At 32.9% G+C, this 25,653-nt stretch overlaps 1 protein-coding gene across 1 annotated transcript; it reads left to right on the top strand.

Annotated features, from left to right (window-relative positions):
- Positions 1 to 7,450: 7,450 nt before the first annotated feature.
- Positions 7,451 to 21,044, top strand: LOC110112235 (HIPL1 protein). Its single transcript, XM_020844388.2, has 7 exons — positions 7,451 to 7,738; positions 7,841 to 7,998; positions 15,606 to 16,397; positions 16,524 to 16,740; positions 17,920 to 18,098; positions 19,440 to 19,681; positions 20,436 to 21,044. Exons 1-7 carry the CDS (start codon positions 7,630 to 7,632, stop codon positions 20,827 to 20,829), a joined length of 2,091 nt encoding a protein of 696 aa, XP_020700047.2. The 5' UTR covers positions 7,451 to 7,629; the 3' UTR covers positions 20,830 to 21,044.
- The last annotated feature ends 4,609 nt before the right edge of the window (positions 21,045 to 25,653 follow it).

Raw genomic sequence — 25,653 nt, 5'->3', positions numbered from 1 at the left:
TACAGATATTATACTACCCAGAGATTTTGCCCTCTTACCGAAGACTTTAAGATTTGAGTTCTGATTTTCTATAGGCCTATGATGCACAAACATGGACATAAAGATACGGATACGACACGACACGGACACATCAATTATTGAAAATATAGAATACAGACATGGGTTGGACACAATATTATAATTTTTATATTTTAAAAATAGCGTATAAAAATTGAAAAATATAATACATACATGAGTTGGACACGTTCGTCCGCCATCCATTCAAGATCATTGGTGTTTGGCAAAATCTTCAATATATTGTGTTATCTTTGTATTTGAGTTTGGAAACATACCAATCTCTGTATTTCATTTAAACAATAGTACTGAAATCATTTTAACTGGGTGAGGCCCCATGGACCGTAGTTTTTCCCTTTTAGGTTTTTCCATGAAAAAAAATCCGGCGTCCCCATGCTTGTGTGGAACAGTAAGGGAACGAGGTCTCACACTAGCACCCGGCCACCGGACCACCGCTCTGCCACCGACCGTCGTTGAACCACCGTCCGTACACTGGACTTTCACTCGACCATCACCGAACCACAACCTAGGGGTGCCAACGAGTTGAGTCGAGCTCGAGTCAGGGGGTGTTCGAGTCGAGCTCAACAGTCAAATACCAAGCTCGAGCTCGAGCTTAAAAGTTGAGCTCGAGCTTGACTCGTTCCATTGTAAACGAGTTCGAGCCGCTCGTCGAGCCTTCTGGTTCACCTTCCAAACTCAGAGAGAGAGAGAGAGAGAGCAAAATTAATAATATTTTTTTTTTTTTTTTTTTTTTTTTTTTAAGCAAAATTAATAATATGAATTTATTATTCAACGATAATAAATGAACACTTTACATCATCATTTATTGGACCGTTGTAGTCTGTTAGAAAGAGAGAGAGAGAGAGAGAGAGAGAGAGAGAGAGAGGGGGGAGGGAACTTTGAAATAGTTTTTAGGGTGTGAATGAGGTGTTGCTTGTATATTTTTACGGCATTCACCCAACATGGTGTGGGAATTGAGGGAGTATTTCTTGGGACAATTTTAGTAGTTTTCTTTTTCCCCAGACATCAAACGATTAGCTGATTAAGATTATGACTTAAAAAAAAATGTATGTGGGAGGCGGCTGGGAGTTGGGGGAGCATTTATTGCTTTTTACAATTCATTTGAATCTTCAAGCTAGGGGTTTGAGTACTATGACGCACAATTACATTCTGATAATCAAGAAATAATGATATATTTGAATGTTAATCGTATTGTTGAAAAAGCTTTTAGCAAGAGTGGAGGCAAACGTCGTAGAAGGAAGATTAAAAGAAAATAGTTCTTTATTTTTTTAATTTGGCTTGAGTTTTGGTTTATTCATGCACTATGGTTGTCGGTTTTCTAGTTCACTATCGTTTGGGCTGTTTTGTTGGAGGTCCTACCGTGATATTGGTTGTGGAGGTGGTGTTTGGCTTTTGTATGGAATGGGTGCTGGTTTAGGGGTTTGTTGTTGGGGTTTTTATTTATTTTTCTCTCTTATCATGCTCGATTTTCTATCTCTTCTTCTGAGTAGTTGCAGTGTCCTTTCTTGCAGGTTCCTTTATGTTGGTCTATTGCTTATCGTGGAACTTGTGATGTTTGTCTGGTTGTCTTCATTGGCTGATTGCTCTCTTTGGGTTTGTCCTTGGTTTGTTTTAATTTTTGTTGGCCTTTCTTCTACTTTACTAGTATTATTTCTTCTCTATTGTTTAACTTTTTTTCTTTGATTCTCTTGTAATAGATTGGGTTGACAGCTCGTAGATTTTGTTTCAAAATGTGTATTTTTATAAGAGGATTGTTTATCTATTAAAGACTTGTAATCGTCAATTTTATTTAACGTGTAAGCCCAATTGTGTGAATTTTAACCCAAAAAAAATTTTTGTTTAACAAGTTTAAGTGTAATCTTAGGGTTTTTTTTTTTTTTTGGGACATTTAGGCTAATTAAGGCATATTAACATACAAAAAAAAAGAAAAGAAAGAAAAAAAAAGGCAGATTAACATACACAACACGTATACAAGACTTAAACTCAAGACCTCTTAGTTGGTATCCTAAGCTCCAAACTAACAAATGAAGCTGAGCTGTGTATCTTAGGGTTTTTTCACAGTTGATACTCCTACAACCTAATTATTAATTGTTTTTTTTTTTTAATTTAGTTGTTAATTATGAAGATATTTTTGTTATTCCTTAATTGTGTGTCAAGACTTTCGATAATAATTGCAAAATTTATTTTAACAATTAGTATTAATATGTTTATAATATTTGCAAGTAAATTTGTTGGCCCTGAAAATTTTATCTTTCAGTGCTCCAGCTTCTCCGCATATGCTCGGGGAGAGTTTTAACTGGCTATGTTCTAGAGGAAATTTTCAGAAGACGTATTAGATACATATATGATACTACCCAAAGATTTTGCCCTCTTACCGAAGACTTTAAGATTTGAGTTCTGATTTTTTATAGGCCTATGATGCATAGACATGGACATAAAGATACGGATACGGTAAGATACAGATACGTCAATTATTGAAAATATAGAATACAGACACGGGTTGGACACAACATTATAATTTTTATATTTTAAAAATAGTGTATAAAAATTGAAAAATATAATACATACATGAGTTGGACACGTTCGTCCGCCATCCATTCAAGATCATAAACACATATTTGGTGTTTGGCAAAATCTTCAATATATTGTGTTATCTTTGTATTTGAGTTTGGAAACATACCAATCTCTGCATTTCATTTAAACAATAGTACTGAAATCATTTTAACTGGGTGAGGCCCCATGGACCGTAGTTTTTCCCTTTTAGGTTTTTCCATGAAAAAAAATCCGGCGTCCCCATGCTTGTGTGCAGAATTTTCGTGCATAGCTGAGACGTAAAATCTTTGCACTCTAACGTCCCGAATTTCTCAGCTCGCAACAATTATAATAATTTAGTAAACTAAAATATATTTTTTTCTTTTAATTTGAAGAATTCAATCATAAACTTATGAACAACTAGAAAAACACTATTAAACTAAACATTTCAAAGATCTCCATAGATTTTCTGATCTCCGCAGTTTGAACGAGCGGAGCAGAAAATCCTGAAACGCTTCTGGAAGGACAAACAAAGTGAAAGCTGGAAGTCAAAAGCTATATTTCTACAGCCGTTTGTTTCTGCGTTTGATTATTTTTTAATATGCAGAAGAGTAGTTGAACATCAAAAGCTTATCAAATAAGATAATTAACGTGGTACGTCAAGAGAAATATTTGAATATTGCATGTATGTACGTACTAATAAATTTGAGTACGTCATACCATACGTCAATTATCTTTAACATTTGACTACTGCTTCTTAAAAAAAAAAATAAAAAATAAAAAATTGTGGCAAGTGTGTGATTTTCTAGTTTTAGAGTTATATAAAGTTTTTATAGATAAAAAAATTTAAATATTTATAAGAAAATTATATATATATGGTTTTAGACTAGAAAATATTTTAAAAATAAAATTTGGACGATTCTGAATTTAATTATAAAAAGTTTTAATTCAAATTTTTGGATAAAAAATTATTATTAATATGATGAAATTTTTTATGAATTATTATTTTATATATAATAGTTTCTCCTTCAACTACTGCCTAATTCCACCGCTGTTTTTATCCAATTGCGAGCAATTATTATTATTATTATTATTTCTTCTTAACTTAGAAGAGATATTATTATATATTTTTATTATATAAATTAGCGATTGTCACATTGCATATTTGTCAATGGATGACAACAGCCAGTTCATTTGGACTTTCAATTAAATATATTTAACCGATTGATAATTCATTTTTTATTTATTTTGAATAAAAAATAGTATTTTTGAGACATTTTTAAGAATATTTGAGAAATTTAAAATGAATTTCATAAATTTAATTTAGGACATAAAACAAGTAAAAACATTGAATTAAAAACTTAAATGATTAATTATTTATTTGCATCCAATCAAATTGATCAGTTTTGATTGCAAAACAATTAGTTTTATTTATGAGATTAACCAGCATAGTTCGGCCCAATAAAATCGGCCACAAAATTAATAAAAATTAAGCATTTTGGGCGGGTTTGACTAAACATATTGATTTGTCAACGGTTAATGAGATCTGATGGGCATATGCGGCTTTGTCGTTGGCTTACAAATGCCCACATGAAAATGAGATTTGATGCTTTCAAATAACATAGAAAAAAAGTTGTTGACAAGTTCACACGTGCAAATCGCTGGTTGAGCGAAGCTGTTTCCTCCCACGCGGCTCACGTTTGATCCCCTAACCCCCAGCTGATGTCCAGTGTGAAGAGAAGGAGAAGGGTAGATGGCGACAAACTGTGGAGCGGTCGGGGAAGGCTTCACGATTTTGTGTCCTGAGGTCTTCATAGTTTGAATTCAAGCTCATTAACATAAAAGTTATAATTTGAGTTCAGGATCGTGATTCAATAAGCTCGACTCGTATTCTAATAAGTGAGTTGAGTTTGAACAGGCTCAACTCGCTCACTCCGTTAATTAAGGATTTGTTTCGGACGGCTTTCTTACTGCTTCTTAAAGCAATGTTATAGTAAAAAAAATTAATTTTTGTGCTATAACATTTTTTTAAGAAGCAACAAAAAAAGCCGCCTAAAACTATTGCTAGACCTAGTGGTACTGTATCTGCCTCTAAAATCTTGAAGATTGCTTTTTATTTGTTTCACGATAATTTTATTTTTGGTAGGTTGTGTGGGTATCATTTGGCTCAAGATTATGATAGAATTGTGATTTATAAAAGAAAATAATTATATTTTCAAAAAAAAAAGAGTAGTTAATTCATATGCTGAGTTAAGTTTTGTTTGGGACGATTTTTTAATTGATTTTTAAAACAGTTTATTAGTACAAAATTTTTTTAAATTAAAATATTTTGTACTAAAAAAGTGATTTAAAAAATAATAAGAAAGCGGGCCCAAACGAAGATAGTTATAAAGAAACACTTTATGCAAAATTTTTGAACATTTATTTCAACTTTAATAACATTCAAGCGAATTTTGAGTGAACCTTTCCACAAAAAGTAATCGATAAATGCTGAAAAACTTTTTGACATTAACTAAAATAGTCTTTTTGGGCTTATTTTTTTATTCTCTCTCATTTTAGTTTTTAAAAATAATTTAATTAAGATATTTTATTTTTTTAATTTTTTAAATAAGTTAGTTTTAAAAAATATTTAAAATTTTTAAATATTTTAAAAATAATTATCACCATCGATTACCACACCATTAAAAACAGCCATCACAATTGCATAAATAAATACTAATCTGAATATAATATAAATAGATATGGTCAAACTCAAGAAAAAAAATATTTTATGAATAAATTTCTATCTCTGGTAGAGAACGGTCAAGAAAATATATAAATATTGATATAAATAAATTTGGAGGATTTACATAAATATCCCATTAATTTCATATATTTACATATTCAACATTTAAATTTTAATATTTTTATAAAAAATTAAAAAAGAAATAATACCCCACCTCCTCTTAGCTTTCACACTCATAATTACTCTATCCTTTTTTATTTTTAATCTTCCAATTGCTTTCATGCAATGAATTTGCAAAGGTCAACTCTTGCTCTCTCTATCTCCCATTCCCAATCTTATCTCCTACCCATTAAAGTTCATTTTGGGATGGATTTTTTACTGTTTTTAAAGTAATTTTGGTACAAAAAGTATAAGTTTAAAAAAAAATTATACTAAAAATTTACTTTATAAAATACTAAAAAATACACTCCAAATGAAGAAGACTAAGGTTTTATTTAGGACAACTTTTTTTCTGTTTTTTAAAATCGCTTTCTAAAAAATATTTTATAAAGTAGCAAAAAATCTGTCTCAAAATAAGCCTAAGGTTTTGATTGGGACCATCTTGTCCATCTTGCTGCTCCATAAGTTTTTTTTTTTTGGGACATTTAGGCCATTTAAGGCAAACTCACACACACAATGCATACACAAAGACTCGAACACAAGACCTCTTAGTTGGAAGCCTAAGCTCTCAACCAACAGGCTAAGGTGAGCTGTGTGTCTGCTCCATAAGTTATTGTCCATCTTGCTTTTTCCTTTTTGCTTTGTAATAGATAGAATATTTGACTCGTAAATTTTGTTTCAAATAATGTAGTTTGTAGAGAGCTTTAGATCCTTTAAAGATTTATACTTCTTTTTATTATTAAACGCGTAGGCCATTTCATCAAAAAAAAAAAAATGAAATTCCAGTCAAGAAATAATGTTAGAGCAAAAACTTGCTGATGGAGGTGGGTAAGGCTCACTGAACAAAATAAAGGGGTGATTGGGCTTTGAAAGCTTTCCAAACATTTATAAGTAAAAAGGGGAAGGCAATGCATTGGAGAATTTGTTGATGCAACCGACAAATTCTATCCATCTCAGTAATAACTAAACTTTGGTTTGATTATCCATAAAAAAAAAATTATTGAAATTGGAATTATGATTACTTTGAGTTTCAATGGATTCAATGAAATCATTTAAAATTTTAGTGGTATTTTTATATTTTCTAGTAGTATTGGCAACTACAAAAAAGATATTTAGTGGTATTTTTATATTTTCAATATTTGACCCGATCCGAAAAACCCGACCCGAAAATTTCAGGTTCGGGTCAACCCGAACCCGAACCGGGTCGGGTTCGGGTTGACCCGGAAACCCGAAATCGACCCGGTTTGACCCGTTTTTAATTAATTTAAGAGAATTGTAAAGGATTTTTATGAAATAATTAAATGATATTTCAAAAAATGATAGACATTGTTGTCCAAATTAAATTAATCTTGATTTATTTTAAATTAATTGAAGTAAATCTTACTTTAATTTGATTTAGATTTAAATAAATCGAATTAAATAAAAAAATTAATAAAATATATCTAAAACGGGTAGGGTTCGGGTTGACCCAGACCCGAAGCGGGTCGGGTTTGGGTTCGGAAAACCGACCCGTTTGCAAAAACGGGTCGGGTTCGGGTCGGGTTGAACAATGTCTGGTCAATTTCGAGTTGGACTGGAACCCGACCCATGACCCGTTTTTGACAGCCCTATCACAACACCACTGATATAGTGTAAATATCATCATTAGCTGCTGCCTCAGCCATCGACACGACTATGCCGCTGCTCTACCCCAACTATCATAATTGTCACATAAATCGACTTATACTATATTTAATTAAAACCAAAATAGCTCGCATTTCCAATAACAAATACATTTGATTTTTATCAAAATATAAATAATAATATCATTATTAGTATATGAAAAAACCTTTCAAAATGAACTAATATTTTCTTCATTATGCCCTTCACCATTTCGTCAACTGCCATCCATCTAAAGGTACCTTTTTCAACACAAATCCACCCAAACAACAATAAAACCAGTTGCAAGTTGAGAGCCCTCCTCTCTCTCTCTCAGCTCCTTTTTATAATATTTCTCAAGTCCTCGCATAAAGATTTTATTTTTCTTCAAATTTAACCTTTTCAATGTGATTTGGTCAAACTTGAGCAGCTCCTGCCATTAAATACCTTCATCTTCTTCTTCTTGGCATCACTGACAACACCACCTTACTCTTTTCAGAATGAGGACTGTGTTATTGGATTATCTTCTTACATTGATTCTCTTCCACTCCCTACTTTGGCTTCTGCTTTTACCCAGCTCTTTGTCGTTCCCTTTGTGCACAAATTCTTGTGGGTTTCCTCCAGATTCGTCATCTTGTTCTTCTTCTTACTGCTATTTTCTTGAAGGATTTGGTTGATTTGTGAAACTTTCTCTTTTTTCTATGTGAGTAGGGGCACCTGTAACCCTAAAGACACCATTGACCTTCTGCTCTTATACGGGGAGCAGCTGCTGCAATGCCACTGACGACTCAGCGTTGCAGAAGCAGTTCAATTCCATGAATATCTCTGATTCAACTTGTGGATCTATAGTCAAGTCGATTCTCTGCACGGTAAAGAACATTTTTTGTTTTATTTTAGATTTCAGTTATTGCTTATTGAGTTGCTTAGATTGCAAATACAGGTTTCTGATATGGTTGAAGTGAAATTAATTTCTTTACTCTTCTTTCGGTTTTTTTTTTTTTTTTTTTTTTTTCAGTTTTTTTTTTTTTTGTATTATCAGATTTTTTAGTGCCTTTAGGTAAATAAAAATTTTTAAATTGTAGCAGAAGATTAGTGATTTTGGTTTGAATAGACTAAGCAGACCAAAAATCTGAAATGGTTAATTTATGTCTTTTATAGGAAATAGGAATTATATCATTGCAGTTTTAATGTTCGTGATATCCAAATTCCATATTCTAGGTTTGTGTGGATCAATTTTAAGGGGCTGTTTGGTAGCACCCAGGATTTTATTTAAACAACATTTTGTAAATATGCTAAATCAGGATTTCGGAAATCGGAGGGGCCTAAATCCTGAAAACTGTTTGATAACATTTATGATAAATCCCATTAAATCTCGTGTGATTGTTTGGCTATAGAACGAATTTAAAGAGCGGACCCTTCCTCTCCAGCCAACGGATTTCATAAATCCGGCAAAAACAAGGAGTTCGGAAATCCATATTTAGCACGAAAAGACGGAATTTTCCGTCTGTGGCGCTTTCGTTTGTCGTGAGATTTGGTTTTGCATTTTAGGCCGTTTGGTTGGATTTCACTCAAATCCGCCTCAAATCCAGCCTAAATCCTGCTACCAAACAGCCCCTAAAGGTTAACAGAGCGGATTTTGTTGATTATGAATTATTCTCATGCGCCAACCATGAAATATAACATAGGAAATCATTTATATGAGAAAATGTTTTCATCAGACTATGTACTGCTTTATGGAGAAAGATTGATTATTGTAGCTTATTAGGAAAATCACATAATTTTGTACGGAATCACCTAATCAAGTTCAGAGTTTAAATATGTAAAGGGCACGTCATGAATACTATATGTCTAGTGAATGATTTCGAAGTTATAAGACATGATCAATTTTTAAGTGGGGAAGATTGTATAATCCCTTTTAAGTACAATGAATCAAACCTTAAAGTTCAATACATTTGTTCATGTAATGATTGGAGTTTCAACAAAAATTGCATAGTTAAGTGTGTTCTTGCCTAAGCACTTGATCTTACTGGGGATCACACCAAAAAAGGATTAAATCCTAAAATCTATAAAACCAAAGTGGATAATATCTCGATAGATACAAATTTTAGCTATGCCACCTAATCATTATGGATGATTTAAGAAGGAAATTAAAAAATGTATTGCTATAGTTTATACCGTAAATTAAAAAAGAAGATTCCAGTGACATCTACTAGATATCTAACAATTCATTATACAAGACACCTGTAATCATCTATGATGAAGGAATATGAAAGTAAATTGATATATAAGAATGATAGAGTTTAACCGTGATAAAGAGAATAAACTGGCTCAATTCTTTGCTTATGTAAGCTGCCTCATTTGTAATGAAATGCAAAGCTATTAGTTCTTTTGCTCCATAGGGGTGAGGATGGAAAGCAGAAGCCCCCTTCATCCCATATGCATATATGGAATACAGTGATAAATACGTGCTCCTAGTAATTAGTTAATTTTCAGGCATCTGTCTTAGCAATTGATCGGTGCTTCCATCCCTTAAGTTCATTTTCTAGATCCATTAAGTTGTATTTCCTTCTTGGCAGTTTATCTGTTATATTCTTCATCTGCTATTCAGCCAGCAAGCTGAATCTTCCTGGCTATGCTGCTCCCTTTATGTTCCAAGAAATTGTTGGTTTGTAGCCCTTTTCCCTACAGGATTCTTCTGATCAAGGTTGCATTAATATTGATTACTGTACTGAGTAAAATCAACTTAGAGTGAAATTAAGCTGCCAACTTCTGTCTATTAAGCACGCTGAAGAATTTGTCTTTTGGTGTCATCATGGGAAATAGGGACCATGATTTTTGTTATGTCAGCATGGTGTACAATGAACAAGAAAGCATGGTTGTCTTAATTTCTTTATGCAAGCTAGATGACATAAATTCGGTTCATTATCCAGCATATTGTATACTTGCATTAAATAGCCTTGGCATCAGAAGCCAATGGAGATGAAGGATTTATAAAACGATTTCCAGCGGTAGATCGACTGGAAATCAGCCGAAAACTTGTAACCTAGACAAAAAAATTACTCATTCATGTTAATTCTCTTATAATAACCCACAAATAATGTAGCATTCATATAAATGAACTCAATCAATAAAATAGATAAATATAAATCCTAGAAGAACATTATTCTAAATTCATTAAACAATACTCAAGCGCTGCAGTGTACAAATGATAGTTAACATACATTAGTTCTTAAACATTACAGAAAACTAACAAAAAAATTACAAGCGTGCAGAATCTAATCCTCTTGCATCCCCTCACTCTCCTTGGTCCTTGTAGGCTGCTTTTAACAGAACTGCTCCCTAAATCTGTGCAGCTCATCCTGTATTTGGCCTTGCTGCATTTGTATACTAGCTTCCAATTTTCGCACTTACTCTAGTTCTGCTGTCAGGGAAGCCACCTTTTGCCTAACTAACTCTTCCTAGCTGCTACTTGAGAAATCTGATGTGCCAAACGACTGTCCCTCGAATGCATAGGCTTGAGAGTCTAATCCATAGGTTTGCGAGCTTAATCCTAACAACGATTGATAACTCGGAGTGAGTAATGCATCCATCTCAAATTAATTGTTGAGCAGCACGTAATAATTCATAAAAGTCTTGTGCTTCCCTATATGGTGAATCTTTCTTATATTTTCTAAATTGTGGGTTAATTGCATCATAAGCCATATATGCATACATCTTAATATTTTCTTCCTCAACTATCTTGGAACTTATTGATAAACCACATTGAGAGTCGAAATGTGGCTCATACTCATCATGTGAAGTCCAAAATCAATATTCTGACATAAATTCTCTACGGTATAAGTTAATAGTAACCTTATCTGGTGTAAGATACGGTTGATTTTTATGCTTTGAGTAAGGATAACAAAACTTTCTGTAAGATAAAAAAGAAGATAGTTGACAGGTCACTTGGATGAAAAAATTGACTCCCTTGATGAATTCATCTATCAATGTCTTTCGTCTAGGCAATAATCAGTTATACTTTCAATTCCTTTGACTTCGAATATTCATATAGAATGTGATCTAGAAAATCCTACATGCGAATAATCCTTTAAAAATTAGTAGGAAGACAAAGACAACTTAAAACTAGGAACATGAGAATATATAGAGCTAATAATGTGATTGTATGCAATCATGAGTTTTCCTATAGATTCTAGAAAAATACTCTTTTTGTTTCAATTTTATTCTCTTTAGAAATAATAGTGGCATGGAATTTTCTATGTGAAGGTTAGTAAGATAAGTTCAAATGTATGCTATCAAATGAATGCTCAGGGTCCAATCCAAAACCACTACTTGGCAACTCCTCTTATGCATATTCGGTAATGTCAAAAATTAACCAAAAATAGTAGCAATAAGGAATCAATAAAAACAAAAAGCTTAAACCAAAAGTAATCAGATTCCAACACACACAAAAAAAAAGGTAAACAATTCAACTTCTAAGAACTCAATTCATCAAATTAAAAGTAGCTAATCAAAATTTTTTCAAACCAGAAGCATATTCAAAGAAAACAAGTTTTCCAAACACAAAAATAATTTAGTTACCAAACATAGTTCACGCAAAAATCTCACAATACAATATCATAAGTAGCAAACCATTAAGGAATGTCCAGAACCCACATGCAAGAATAAGCAGAACAACTACTCTCCAACAGTTTAATCCGGAAATTATCCATTAAAACATGATTCAGACATTGGATTCCTAATGGCTTAGTAAACAACACATTTGTATAGAGGCAATAAGTGCAAAGAGAAGTGGAGGCTTACAGCAAGTGGATGGGATGTCGTTAGGTAGAAATAAGGCATATGCCAGCTGAATGCTGGCTCCACATCCCTACTGGATGATGACTAATGCATTCTGCATATCTATCTGCACAAATGAAAGACAAGGATTAATAATAAGTATCTGATACATTACCCTGCACTTTTAAAATATAGAGACTACACAAAACAAAATAACAAAGCAGATAATTTAGATAAGTTTTAAATCCTACTTAGTGAATTTTTAGTGAATTTGTTGAATGATCATTTTAGGATATTTAAAATTTTAATTTGTTAAATGATCATTTTGAAGAGTTTAGAATTTTAGCCCATATTATTTTGTTGCTACTATAAAACTTATACGACTAGCCGAAGATGGAAAGAAACCATCTCCGGTGGAGTCACCAGAAATCTATTGGCTCCAAAAATTCGTTCCCCGGCCTATCCAGTTTCAGGAGAGTTTTAACAAATTAAGTTTTGAGGTAAATTTTCAGAAGGCAGATTGGGTTTGAAATAAGACACTACCCAGAGATTTCGCTATTATTTTGTGAGGATTTTATGATTTGAGTTCAGGTTTTTTATATGCGCAAGCCCCTATAGTTAATTATCCTTCCCGATAATGAGAGAGAACTTTAGATTAAGACTAGTCGTCAAACAGATAAGTAGAGATATGTCGTATTTGATGTATAGTAGTAACATGATTTGGTTTTTTAGACTTAATATTTAAAATTGAAAATTTCACCATCTTACACATAAAGCAGATGGTGGGGAGAATAATGATGAACTCGATTAAGATCTCATGGCTCCATCGTCTCGGGTCATCATAATCCCTGATCCATATAGTCAGAGGAGGACAGAATGATCCTTGTCGACAGCCATGGGTTGCTTCGTCCAAGAATACCTTATAGACCCGGGGTGAATATTTATCTGAGGGGACACATTTGAGTCCACCTTAACTAATAGAGGGCTTTGTGCCCTATCGATTATATCATATCTATTTATATCTTAAGGATTTAAAATCATTGGGGAACATAACGGCTATAACCATAACTGTAATATAGTGGGATCGTTTGACCAAGCCACTAGGTCTGAGGGTCGCAATTATAATCATTAATCACATGGAACCTTTTGGCCACACCACGGGTTATTTGTGGAGCCATCTAGCCAAACCACCGATTAGAAGACAAGTGTTACAGTTTTATTGGCAGGGGATGGATTGAGAATGAATTCTAGTAATATTCTCGACTGAACATTGGCTCTTTGTGAACTGAAGTAGTTTTTAAATTTGGCTACCTCTACAAACTATTATGGAGGGCGGATAGCTTGGATGATTTTTGAAATTTTTTAATTTTTGTGAGCATTTAAAAGTTTTAAAGGCATTTTGAATATTTGGAATTAACCCCTCCGGTTGAGATATACGTTCAACACGGCCATCATCGGGTTATTATTGGACAATTTACATTTTATCAGTTAAACCTCGTCGATTCTGTCTACCTGTCGACAAATGATCGGGTTTATTATCGGCTATGTGCTTTTATTAATGAATTTTTTTTATTGTAAACCTTGAAAGACTTATATGAATGTATTAAAAAATATATATCGGTCGACGACGTGACTATATATTTGTTTGATACTTCGAACCGTGTCAACTCCTTTCTACTCACATAAAAGGATCAGGCTTGAACTTAAATTTATCATTTGACCCGCGTAGCATTCTCGGACGTCATATGTGTACCCATAACACATTTGTTGGGGCCCATGCGGATATTTAGGGGCTATTTTGTAATTATTTGTTGAGACTTGTCGACTCTGTCTAATTGCTAACAGAGGATTGGGTTCGTAGTAGGCTTTGTAACTTTGTCAATGAATTTGCTTTGTAATAGGCCTTGAAGGCCTAATATGAACGTATAAAATAAAATCTCGGTCGACACCGTGACTATATATTTTTTTGATAGTTTGAGCTGTGTCGACTTCTATCTATTCGATAGGAGGATTGGGTATGAACTTAAATTTATCATTTGACATGCGCAGCATCCTCAGACGTCATATGTTTACTCATAACACGCTCGTTAGGATCCATGCGGGTATATGATTTTGTATGCAATTTATATGTTGTAGTTATATGATTGTCATACATATATAGCGGATATGTATATCATATATGCATATGTATATACACATTTGCATGAGTGCTCGCATGTTCACATAATAAGCTGTGCATGTTGTAATGCATGTGGGAGGACATTTTAAAATATTTGGCATCGATCAGCCATGCAAGTGATGACATTTGAGTGTGCGTAGCATTCTGTTTGGAAGCTTGCAGACGTCTTCTATCTACTTGTATGAGTGTTGCATATCAGGTGGCGTGGCGTCGCACTATGGTTATTTGCTTGTTGCTTGATACAGGTAGGTAGACTGTCGTGCACTAACGAGACTCTTGCAGTTGCTTATAGATGTTGATATATGTTGCAATTATTTTGTATTTACTCGTATATAACACTTTGCGTATGTGATAGGTCTCCTACGGCGGTTCGTAGGTATTTACATTTGCTACATATTGTCCTCCCCTGTTTGCAATGGATTGACGTATTTGTTGGCCATTGAATTGCGGTTGATTTTAGGGGTGTTGTAGTATTCACCGCCTTTTGCTGCGACAACTTGTGGGTGCTTTGTATGTGTTGCAAACATGTTCCCTTTGACCGCAGACGATACATTGTTCGTATATTTGTCCATAGAGAGCCAGCCATCCTTGCAATATGTTTGTTGTTGCTAGCTATAGAAGCATCCTGACATTTATTGCATATCGTTCGTCGTCACATGTAGGTAGATTAACGCACTGGTGAAGTTTTTTTGTTATCATACATCGTTTGGGCAATGTCATACGTCAAATTCAGATGTCGGTCGTCCCTTTTGACTTATCTTGTCTGATTTGACTGCGAGGGTTTTTCTTTTAGGCGAATTTGTCGTCTTAATTGCAACGACGCAGTCTGTTTAGCAATCAGAGGTCATTTGACCCTTCAAATGACGTGTCACGTTCATGCACATGTTGCTTAAATCGCTGTATTGTCCTCTTTCCCCGAGTTTCGATAGTAGGGGTCAACAAACTTTTCTTTTAATGATTGGCTATTCAAAAAAAATTTGTGGTCAAAGGTACAAAATTATTGATAAATTTAAATTAATTTAGTTGATAAAAATTTGAAAAATTATTATCAATATCATGAAATTAAATTTATATTTTAACATTCCTTAAAAAAAAACAGGGCTAAATTATATATATATATAACAAAAAAAAATTTAATAAATCTTTTTTTAAAACTGTCTAAAGCACAAATAAAAAAAAATTGAGGGAATATTTAAAAAACCTAATTTGTGCTCACACTAAAAAAAGTCCGGCTCCGTTGGATTTTGAAGGAAACAATGATTTAACATATGATGAGACAACAGCTAACATACTACATTCGTTTTAAGTGATATTGTGTATCTGTACAAAATCTATTAGAGTTTTGGACCTTCTGGATTTTATGCTTGTGCAGTAAATGTAGCAAATTAGTGCTAAACCGTCATCTGTAGTTCTTTGACAATCTTATTTTCACCGATTCACCAATCAATGAGTTATTCATCCAATGGACTTATTGCAGTTTATTAATCATCTAACTATGCATCTGTTCCATGATCCCTGCAGAAATGTAATCCATATTCAGCAGATCTCTTCACCGTTGAACCAAACATTGGAATGGTTCCTGTTTTGTGCAACTCAACAACTTATGTTAGCTCTTCTCAGTCCAGCAAAGTTGCTTCCGGAGATTTCTGCGTACAGGTCTGGGATTCTTGCAAAGATGTACCCATACGGAACTCTCCATTTGCTGCCTCTTTACAGGGCGCTTCTGGACAGTCAGTTTCATCTTCCAGACTTTCAGATCTTTGGCAATCTGAAACTGACTTCTGCAAAGCATTTGGAGGGTCAGCCAGTAGTGAGTCGGTTTGTTTCAATGGGCAATCTGCTTCATTTAATAGTTCAGTGGACTCTGCACCCAAAGGTATCTGCCTAGAGAAGCTTGGAAATGGATCATACCTTAGTATGGTGCCTCACCCAGATGGCTCAAATCGTGTCTTCTTGTCAGATCAAGCGGGTAAGATTTGGCTAGCGACAGTTCCAGCACAAGGATCAGGAGGGACATTGGATTTTAATGAGTCAAGTACTTTTCTTGATATAACTGACATGGTTCATTATGATACTGCATTCGGAGTGATGGGTTTGGCATTTCATCCAAATTTCACAAGTAATGGGCGCTTCTTTGTTTCATATAATTGTGATAAGACACAAACGGCGAGTTGTTCTGGAAGGTGTTCATGTAACTCTGATGTGGATTGTGACCCTTCAAAGCTTGGTTTGAACAATGGCGTTCAACCTTGCAGATATCAAAGTGTTGTTTCAGAGTTCACTGTCAATGGCTCCTCAACAACGCCTTCAGAGGTGACATTCACAACCTTATTTAGCCATTGTTGTAATATTGGATCTAATATTATTAAATTTGAAGTTAATCTTATTTGAAGGTCTTTCCACTGGATTTCCACATGCTTTCTTTTTTTTCATTTGTAGGCAACATCTGCTTCCCCTTCTGAAGTAAGAAGGATTTTCACCATGGGGCTTCCATATACAGAACATCATGGAGGGCAAATTCTTTTTGGACCTGAAGATGGTTATTTATACTTTATGATGGGAGATGGTGGGAATGATGGAGATCCATTCAATTTTGCACAGAATAAAAAATCCTTGCTGGGTAAAATTATGCGACTTGATGTGAATAACATACCAAGTGAGTATTGAAGGACAAAATTCACCTATAGTTTTTGTTCCTTTTTTATCTCTATTTTTAATGCATAAATGCCTGAATATGTTTGATTCTTGATTATTTGAAAATAGATTGCCTTCTGTTCTCTACAATTGTTGCAACCTCTAACAAGAGTTCTGAGCTACTGTCTTCTTAAATTTGAATGATACTCTTTATTTTTTTTTTTAGTTTATAACCGCTGTTGTTTGTTGTTGCTGGTGTTTTACTCCTCTGTATTGTTTCTTGATGAATGAGATTAGCTGCAATTTTATTAACTAGCTTAATCTTCATGCTGACCTAAAGATTTAGACTTTGTTTGGTGCGGCTCTCTTAATGCTTTCTAAAACAGCTTTTTAGTACAAAAGTTTCTAGTTCAAGAAATTTTTGTACTAGAAAACTACTTTAGAAAACAGTAAAAAAGTCGTCCCAAACGAAACCTTAATGAATATGAAATTCAAATAGCGATGATAAAGGAAGGCGTCCACAATTTTGCAATAACTACCGCGATACATCTTCACGTTATGTTTGGAAAAATAGAGATAAGAAACTAGGGACACTATATTGTAACTTTTAATTAAAAAACATTTGCTGATATTAATTTCCAAAACTTTTGCGCTTCTTTTATTGTGAATGATCAGCATTATGTGTTGATATTTTATTAATTGTGGATGAATGGTAAGAAAATTGATTTAATCCAATTGATAGGACTAATCTCTCTCTCTCTCTCTCTCTCTCTCTCTCTATATATATATATATATATATATATATAATGTGCATGTATTGTTTGTGCTGATTTCTGATTTTCATGAGGTGCATATTTCAAGTTCATGGCTTTTGATGGGTTCAATTAAAATTATTTTTAGAAACTATTTCCATCTTTCTTCTGTTCTTGAATTGGGCCGTTAAAAATTATATGCATTGATTAGATTGATTGTGTTCTCTTTTTTTTATCATTTAAAGCTTATATCCTATGTGCTTCTATATGCATGCTTGGTGAATTATTTTATTTGTGATTTCAAAATTTTTAATGTAGGTGTCAAAACTTTTTTAACAGATGAAGAATAATTTCTTTGGTATTGCTGAGAATGAGTGACAATGCCTGTTATATGTTTCTATTTTCCATTATCTGAGTATTGTTTTTAACCAAGCTATTTATACTTGTAGGTTCAAGTGAGATAAATGATCTTGGTCTTTGGGGAAACTATTCAATTCCAAAAGACAACCCTTCTGCCGATGACAGTCAATTGCAGGATGAGATTTGGGCCTTGGGTCTTAGAAATCCATGGCGCTGCAGTTTCGACTCGAAACGGCCATCTTACTTCTTTTGCGCGGATGTTGGGCAGGTCAAAGAATTTTATATTTGTGTTTATTTTTGGAGAAATTTTGGGTTAGAACATTTTGACTCTCAAATTTAGTTAGGATGGTCTTTCAATAATATCAATTTTATTTTGAGATGAGTGCAATATAAAAGTTGAATAATCGGCCATATATTGCACTCATCTCATAGTATATCCAACGACTATAAAATTCATCCTAATTAATTTGGGTTAGGCCAAATGAAATTTCTAGTCATTGGATTTATTTTTTTGAGATGAGGGCAATACATGAGTGTTGATTGATTTGTCATGTATTACACACAACTCAAAGTAAAGGATAGCTTTTGTAGCCGCTGTATTTACTTTGAGATTAGTGTAATACGATAGTTGATTGATAAATCATGTGTTACACTTATCTAAAAGAAAATTGATTAGTTAATCTATTCCAACCAAATTTGAGTTTAGAGTAGGAGAAAATTTAGATTAGGATATCATGACCCAATTTGGTCATGATGATTTTCTAACATTTGGATTTACTTTAAGATCGGTGTAATATAAAAGTTGATTGATTAGTTGTATATTACACTTATCTATATATAAATAATAATTGATTAATTAGTTCGTATTTCACCATCTCGAAGTAGATTTAATTTTAGAAAATCTATCATGATCAAATTTGGATCAAACTACCATGACCCAAACTTTATCCTTTATTATTTGATATGGATTAAGGATTTTTACATGAATTTCTTGAAAGTGATATATCATTATATTATACACTAAAATAAATTAAAATTACTGCTTTTAAATGATGATTTGATAGCATATACACATTTGATGCTTGCTAGGAAGGATTTCTAACAACATCATCCATTCACAACAACAAATTGTAAAGTTTTCTAACCATTATATCAGAAATGGGAGTTCAAAGCATTTCAAGATGCATTTGATTTCCAGAATTGATCTTTCTTCATTATAAAGATTGCACAAACCAAAACTTTTTAAAGTGATCAATCTGCTCAGGAGTCATATTGCATTATTGCTGCTGTTCCTCATCACCTTTTAATTTCTAAGGTTTCGTTTGGGACGGCTTTCTTACTGTTTTGTAAAGCTGCTTTTTATTTCAAAAAACTCTTAAAAGCAGGAAAAAATAGTGGTCTAAAGCTGTCCCAAACGACGCCTAAGTCAAAAGAGTTTACTAACTTCCCGTCAATAATCTCTTTTCCAAATATAATCATTGTCCATGATTTATGCTTGATTATGACTTTTTCTTAACATTATTCTATTTCCAGCAAGGAAAGTTCCCTTAATAATCCAATAACCATAACTTTTTCTTTCAATAATATGTTTTTTCTCTAACATCTATAGGAAACATATGAGGAAGTCGATTTGATCTCGAAGGGAGGCAATTATGGATGGCGCATTTACGAGGGTTCTTACCCTTACCATCCCAAGTGGACTCCAGGAGGAAACACCTCTCTAAACTCTATAAATCCAATTTTTCCAGTCATGGGATATAATCATTCCTCTGTGAATACAAATGTCGGATCTGCTTCAATTTCTGGTGGTTATGTCTATAGAGCGAAAGCTGATCCATGCTTGTATGGAAGGTTAGTAACCTTAAACCCACTGATTAAACTGAGATGTTGTGCTCATCACTATGATTTGTTGATTAAATTTTTCATTGAGAAATTTACTCCAGATGAATGAAGAATGAGGATTCAACATGAATGAAGAATGTAGAAAAATACTACATTGTTTCTTTGGATAGAAGTTAATGGAGTGAAGCTTTCCATGAGAGTATTTTGAACATTTTTGGGTCAATTATATAAAAAATAATAAAAAATGCCCTTAGGAAAGCTTCCCTTCTCCAATTTTTGTTCAAAGAAACTATAAAATTAACAACACAAATACAACAACAACAACAACATCAACATAGTGTTATGTTGCCAGGTCCCAAGTCCTGGATGAGAAAAGTGGAGGGTTGCGTTAGGTAGTCGATAGCCAGCGTAAAACTTGTCGAATAATCATGATATGAATCCTTTAAAAAATTATAAAATTAACAGTATAATCAAATTTATTATGATTTGGTTAGTTGAGGGACTAAGGCTTCGTTTAGGACGGTTTTCTTAGGGCTTCTTAAAGCAGCTTTATTATACAAAAATTTTATTTTTGTACTAGAAATTTGCTTTAAGAAGCAGTAAAAAAGCCGTCCCAAATGAAGTCTAAATTTAACACTTGAAAATGTCGGGATTAAAATAGACATGCCTAAAAACTTTAGGGCCTATTTTAGCTATTTTCTTATAATGAGGATGTTGATGTTGATGATTATGATAAATCTATTTTCTTCATGCTTGTCTTCAGGTACTTGTATGCAGACCTCTATGGTTTAGGAATGTGGGGAGGCATTGAGAACCCAGAGAACAGTGGAAACTACAGCAGTACAGAGTTGCCATTTAACTGTGCCAAAGAAACTCCAATTGCTTGTGATCCCGTTGAAGGCAGTCACCTCCCATCTCTTGGCATCGTCTACTCCTTTGCCGAGGATAACAACAAGGATGTTTATCTTTTAGCCAGCAAAGGAGTTTACAGGATAGTAAGGCCAAGCCTTTGCAATTATACTTGCCCACAGGAAAGCCATATAGATAATGGAAGTCCACCTCCAGGTTCTTCTTCTTCTACTGCTCATTTTGAAAACCTTCAACTGAAGCTGATACTTCTTCTCATAAGCTTAATAATTTTGTTGAGTTCTTATTAGCTAGTAAAATGTGTGATGTTTTTTTTATTTTATTTTTAAATCATGGTAGAGTAGAGATGTCATTGCAAGGGTATGCTTTTGTATAATTATATCAGCTAGGAATTTTGCTCTATATGCATGTATGTGTGATTCAAATTTGTCTTTTAAGATTTTGGAATGGAGATATTGTGTTCATGTAAATATTGTCTGGTCTATTGAACTTTTGTTTTGTTAAAGGAGCCAATTGTTAAATAACTTACTGGGCAGGTCAAGCTTTAACCAAACTTAAATAACATGAAAAAGTTAATTGATGTGGATATGCTGCTGTATGTAGTTTTTTCTTTTTTTTGGTAGAAACTCACAAAGATGCTTACGTGTTCCATCAAAAAAGCATTACAGATCCTTTAAGAACCAAAAACTCTCTAAAATACAATCTTTGAAGAAAAAACTATGAGCTGATGATCCTAACTAATACAAAAGATAAGACAACAATAAAGAAATGCCAAAAAGATCCAAAGAAAGTCATCCAGGAAGACGAAACAGCAGCAACCACAGCAACAAAACCATTGAATCAACCTGCAAAAAAGATCCAAACAGAAACAAGCACAAAAATAGTCTATTCAAGAAGCCCATCAATCCAAAATGCCGACATGAAAGAACCACCACACAACAACTCACAGAATCAACAGCTTTAATGAGCCCACACCAACAAGACCACCTACCAAAGAAACATCCAAACAATGCAGCCAACAATGATAAAAGGATCTAAGCAAATCTAACTATTTTTTAGATTTCCACTTGCGACGTTTACTAACATGTGAGAAATCATTTAGCATGACACAGAACGAAACAGTTGTTTTATGTAATCTGATAATTTGTCTGACTTTGGTTTCATTTAGGATAATTTTTTTGTTGTTTTTTTTATTGTTAAATTTTTATACTAAAAAATTGTTGAAGAAAGCAATAAGAAAATTGTCCCAAATAAAGCCTTAGGCTGAAGTTGTTGTCTTTGGTGGAGTTGGGTGACCCACTTGACCCATAACCAGGTCTATGTAGGTCTCTTCTCTCAAAAAATTAAAGTTTTTTTTTTTTTATAATAATCATTAATGATGAGAACTCTAACTTTTGCCTACATTAGCTGGAGAGATTATTAGGTGCGGAGTGCGGACGGAGAGAACCGTCCGCACAAAAGTATAGGGTACCCAGCTAGGTACCACTCGGTACCGTTGGGTACCGCTTGGTACCATGTATCTGTACGGACGGTCCTCACTCCGCACCTTATAATTTTTCCATTAGCTGACATGACATGGCCTATGTAAGCCTTATGCTCCTTAAGATAGACTTTTGCTGTGTTGTGTTGTACAGTGTTGTGCTATAAGTCAAATGGATGATTATATGATAAAATCATGCTAAGATTAGTATTTCAAGAATTATAGATTCTTGACAAATTGAATAAATATTATTATCAATTATATAATTATTATGTAGAATATTAATATTAATTAGTATATAATTAATTATTTATATTAGGGGCTAATGTGTTATAACCTAGAATTTCTAGTTGTACTCTCTCTCTTACTGGTTTGTTTTTACAAACTGCAACTAAAATTTTATGATAGAAAGCTCCTTTTTATAGCAGCTTTCAAAAAATATTTTCTTCACAACAATTTTATAATTACTTTTATAAATCATTGCAACTGTCTCAAATAGATCTTTAGTCATAATACATAATTGAAAATTCTATTTGGTTTATAAGATGTGTGAGATCCCTTCACTTGAGGAAGAAGCACTTCCTCATGGATCTTGAAAGAGGAGGAGGAGGGAGAGAGGAGAGGGAGGAGACGTGAGCCAAAAAGAACTTGTTTGATCTTCTTGCAAGATCAAGAGAGTTCTTCCTCACTAGTTTTCTACAAGATGTTTATTATGAGAACATTTATAATGCATATCTTCATGCATTTCTATCATAGATAAATGTAGCTAACTAGCACAAATTTTAATGTAGAAACTAATGGAAAAGAATTAGTCAAAAGAACATTTATAAGAAATTTCTTATGACTTTGTTTGGTAATGAATTGAAAGAGATGGAATAAAAGAGGAATGGAAATGAAAATGTCAAAGGAATAGAATTGAAATTAATTTTCAACTATTGTTGGTTAAAGTGAAAATTAGTGAAAAAAATGTATATTTTGTTTGGGTTATAAGAAAGTTTTTTATTTTTTATGATTTGCGACATGTGGAAGAAAATTGTTTTGTTTGCAAGTGAGCACACTTGCGAAAGGTATTGATGGTGGGACCAACACATGTGAAGGAGAAAAGAAGTTTGCCCGATTGGCATGATCGAACCAAGTTCGAACAAAAGTCTGAATTAGATTCAAACTAACTCAAATACATTTCAAAGGACTTTGACTTTAATAGCAGTTCATAAAAACAAGTGGTTAACCTTTTTTAGGGGTAATTTTGTTGGAAAGAAAATTTTAAATATATTTATCTAAGAAAATAAACATTCAGAATATTTGCCTGATTATGTATATTATTATATGGATATTCAAATTTTTCTAATTTATATTAAGAGGTTATTAAATACATGAGAGATATGCACACCTCATAATTTATGGTTTTTTGAACTTACGGATATTATTAGGTAAGTTAGGCTCAATAAAAAAAAAAAAAAAAAAAAAAAAAAAAAAAAAAAAAAAAAGGTAAGTTAGGCTCAATATTTTCTCAAAGAATATATTATTATTTGATTAAGTAATATTCATTAAATATGATAATAACATTATAAAAACTATAATTTTTGTAAAAAAAATTAACAGAACTCATCCAAAAATCTTTTCTATCACCTCAGCGCAATGGAAAAAATTACAAACATACTAAAAAATAATATTTTTATGATATTCAACTTATCCATTTTTTAAGTCATATTATAAAATTGAATGCTCATAATATATTTAAAGTTTAATTATATTATTTATTAATAAAATAGTATTTATCTTTTAAATTTAATAATTTAATTATATCAAAGAATAATTTAAAACGTTAACTTTTGATATGGTGGAGGCAATCTCATTAGAGACCTCTCTCCATTTCTCTGAGCTTTAATTAAATATTTTATGTATATTAATATATCACCAAAAATCACATAGATTTGGCATGAATCTCGAGGCATATTAGAACTGAAAACCGTTAAAATTCAATTTACAATCATTCGAACACCGATCTCAACAAACTTATGTTAGGATTTAAAGGAGATAGAAAAATAATTTCATCATCTCAGAAAGATATGTTAAATCATCAAGAAGAATTATCTGAAGTGTACCTGAATCTATTGAAATATAGAATCAAGATCTTTGATCTTCCACGTTTGAAGAGGCGTTCTCCAAGAGCGAGAGACCCCTTTTTTTCACTCAAGATGGGAAATAACGGAAATGTGAACTTCACCGCTTAAACTATGGATCATAACTCATTTATACTTATAGTGTATTTATTTTTATTTCAGTCTATCATTAAAAATAAAATAAATACTTGACCTCTTGGATAGCATATAATGTATAAAACTTTACTTATATGTATGAATATATGGGCTCATATATAGAAATTTCCCAACAACTTATAGTCAAACTGAATGTTTAGACAAGACAAACCCGATTACCCCAAAATCGGTCCAGTCCGAGTTCAAATGGGCTTGAATCAAAGGATTGAAGCTTATTTGAAAGCTTAAAAACATTAATTTGATGACAAATTATTATTATCCAAATATGACATGCTTATAGTTGAATATAGTGGCTCGATGAGACGAATCCAACAAGCCCAAGATCACTTAACTCTGACATCATTAAGAAATTTAAATGCTTGATGAAAACTCTTTGATCAAATGAATCAGTATGAGCCATCTGATAGAACACTCCAAATTTACTTTGGAACATCTCCATATTTACTAAGCATGCTACTAAAAAAAAACTATAAGTAGGCCTCATTCTTCATATAAGGGAAAGATAAAAAAAAAGAGAAGAAGGAAAAGCTTTATAACATTTTCCAGTCATCGTCATTGCCGACGACCATTAGCTATTGTTGCCAACAACTACCAGCTATTGCCGCCGATAACCACCAATTTCTTCCACCGACAAGCACCATCATCTCCATAATATTATTAAGATTTTTTTTTTTTTTGGGACAGTTAGGGGATTCGAGACAGGGTGAGATGAGAGGAATTTCTTCCGTCGACCACTCGGCCGCTGACGCAATCTCATATTATTAAGATTTGACGATGTTGTTGGGTACATTTGTCTGCTTCTGAACATTTACTTTCTAAAATTCCTCCTCGGAAGATTAAGCCCTATTGTTGGGTGTAAATATTCGATCTTTGTACTTCCTCTTCTTCAGCAATGAAAAATGGAAGATCTTTTCATCGCTTACTACGTAGTGGATTTTGCAATTGGGCTATTGGGTGTAAATATTCGATCTTTGTACTTCCTCTTCTTCAGCAATGAAAAATGGAAGATCTTTTCATCGCTTACTACGTAGTGGATTTTGCAATTGGGCTAGGACCTCTAATTTTTTCCCTTTCTAAGTTTACTATGTAAAAAGTTCTCTAGTCTTATTATTTTTATATATTAATGTTGAATATTTGTATATCACTAAGACGTGAAACATATATTCTACCGACTTAAATTTTCAAACATGCAACATATATAATTCTCCATCAACGTAAAAGAAGAATAATAATAATAATTAATAATTTAATAAAAATGAATGTATCATAAACTTTCTTTTATTATTTAACATTTTTTATCTCATAAAAAAATTTTGGTCTCTTAAAAACAAACTTACCTATTCAATGTTGGCAAC

The sequence above is a fragment of the Dendrobium catenatum genome, unplaced genomic scaffold, assembly GCF_001605985.2.
Source record: "Dendrobium catenatum unplaced genomic scaffold, ASM160598v2 fragScaff_scaffold_1373, whole genome shotgun sequence".
Taxonomy (NCBI): Eukaryota; Viridiplantae; Streptophyta; class Magnoliopsida; order Asparagales; family Orchidaceae; genus Dendrobium; species Dendrobium catenatum.
The sequence above is the reverse complement of the archived record's forward strand: the minus strand, read 5'-3'. Positions and strand labels throughout refer to the sequence as shown.

Coding starts and splice junctions, on each gene's coding strand:
- LOC110112235 (XM_020844388.2), top strand. CDS start 7,630: ATGAGGACTGTGTTATTGGATTATCTTCTTACATTGATTCTCTTCCAC. Junction 16,398..16,523: donor CCTCAACAACGCCTTCAGAG/GTGACATTCACA, acceptor TTTCATTTGTAG/GCAACATCTGCTTCCCCTTC. Junction 16,741..17,919: donor TGATGTGAATAACATACCAA/GTGAGTATTGAA, acceptor TTATACTTGTAG/GTTCAAGTGAGATAAATGAT.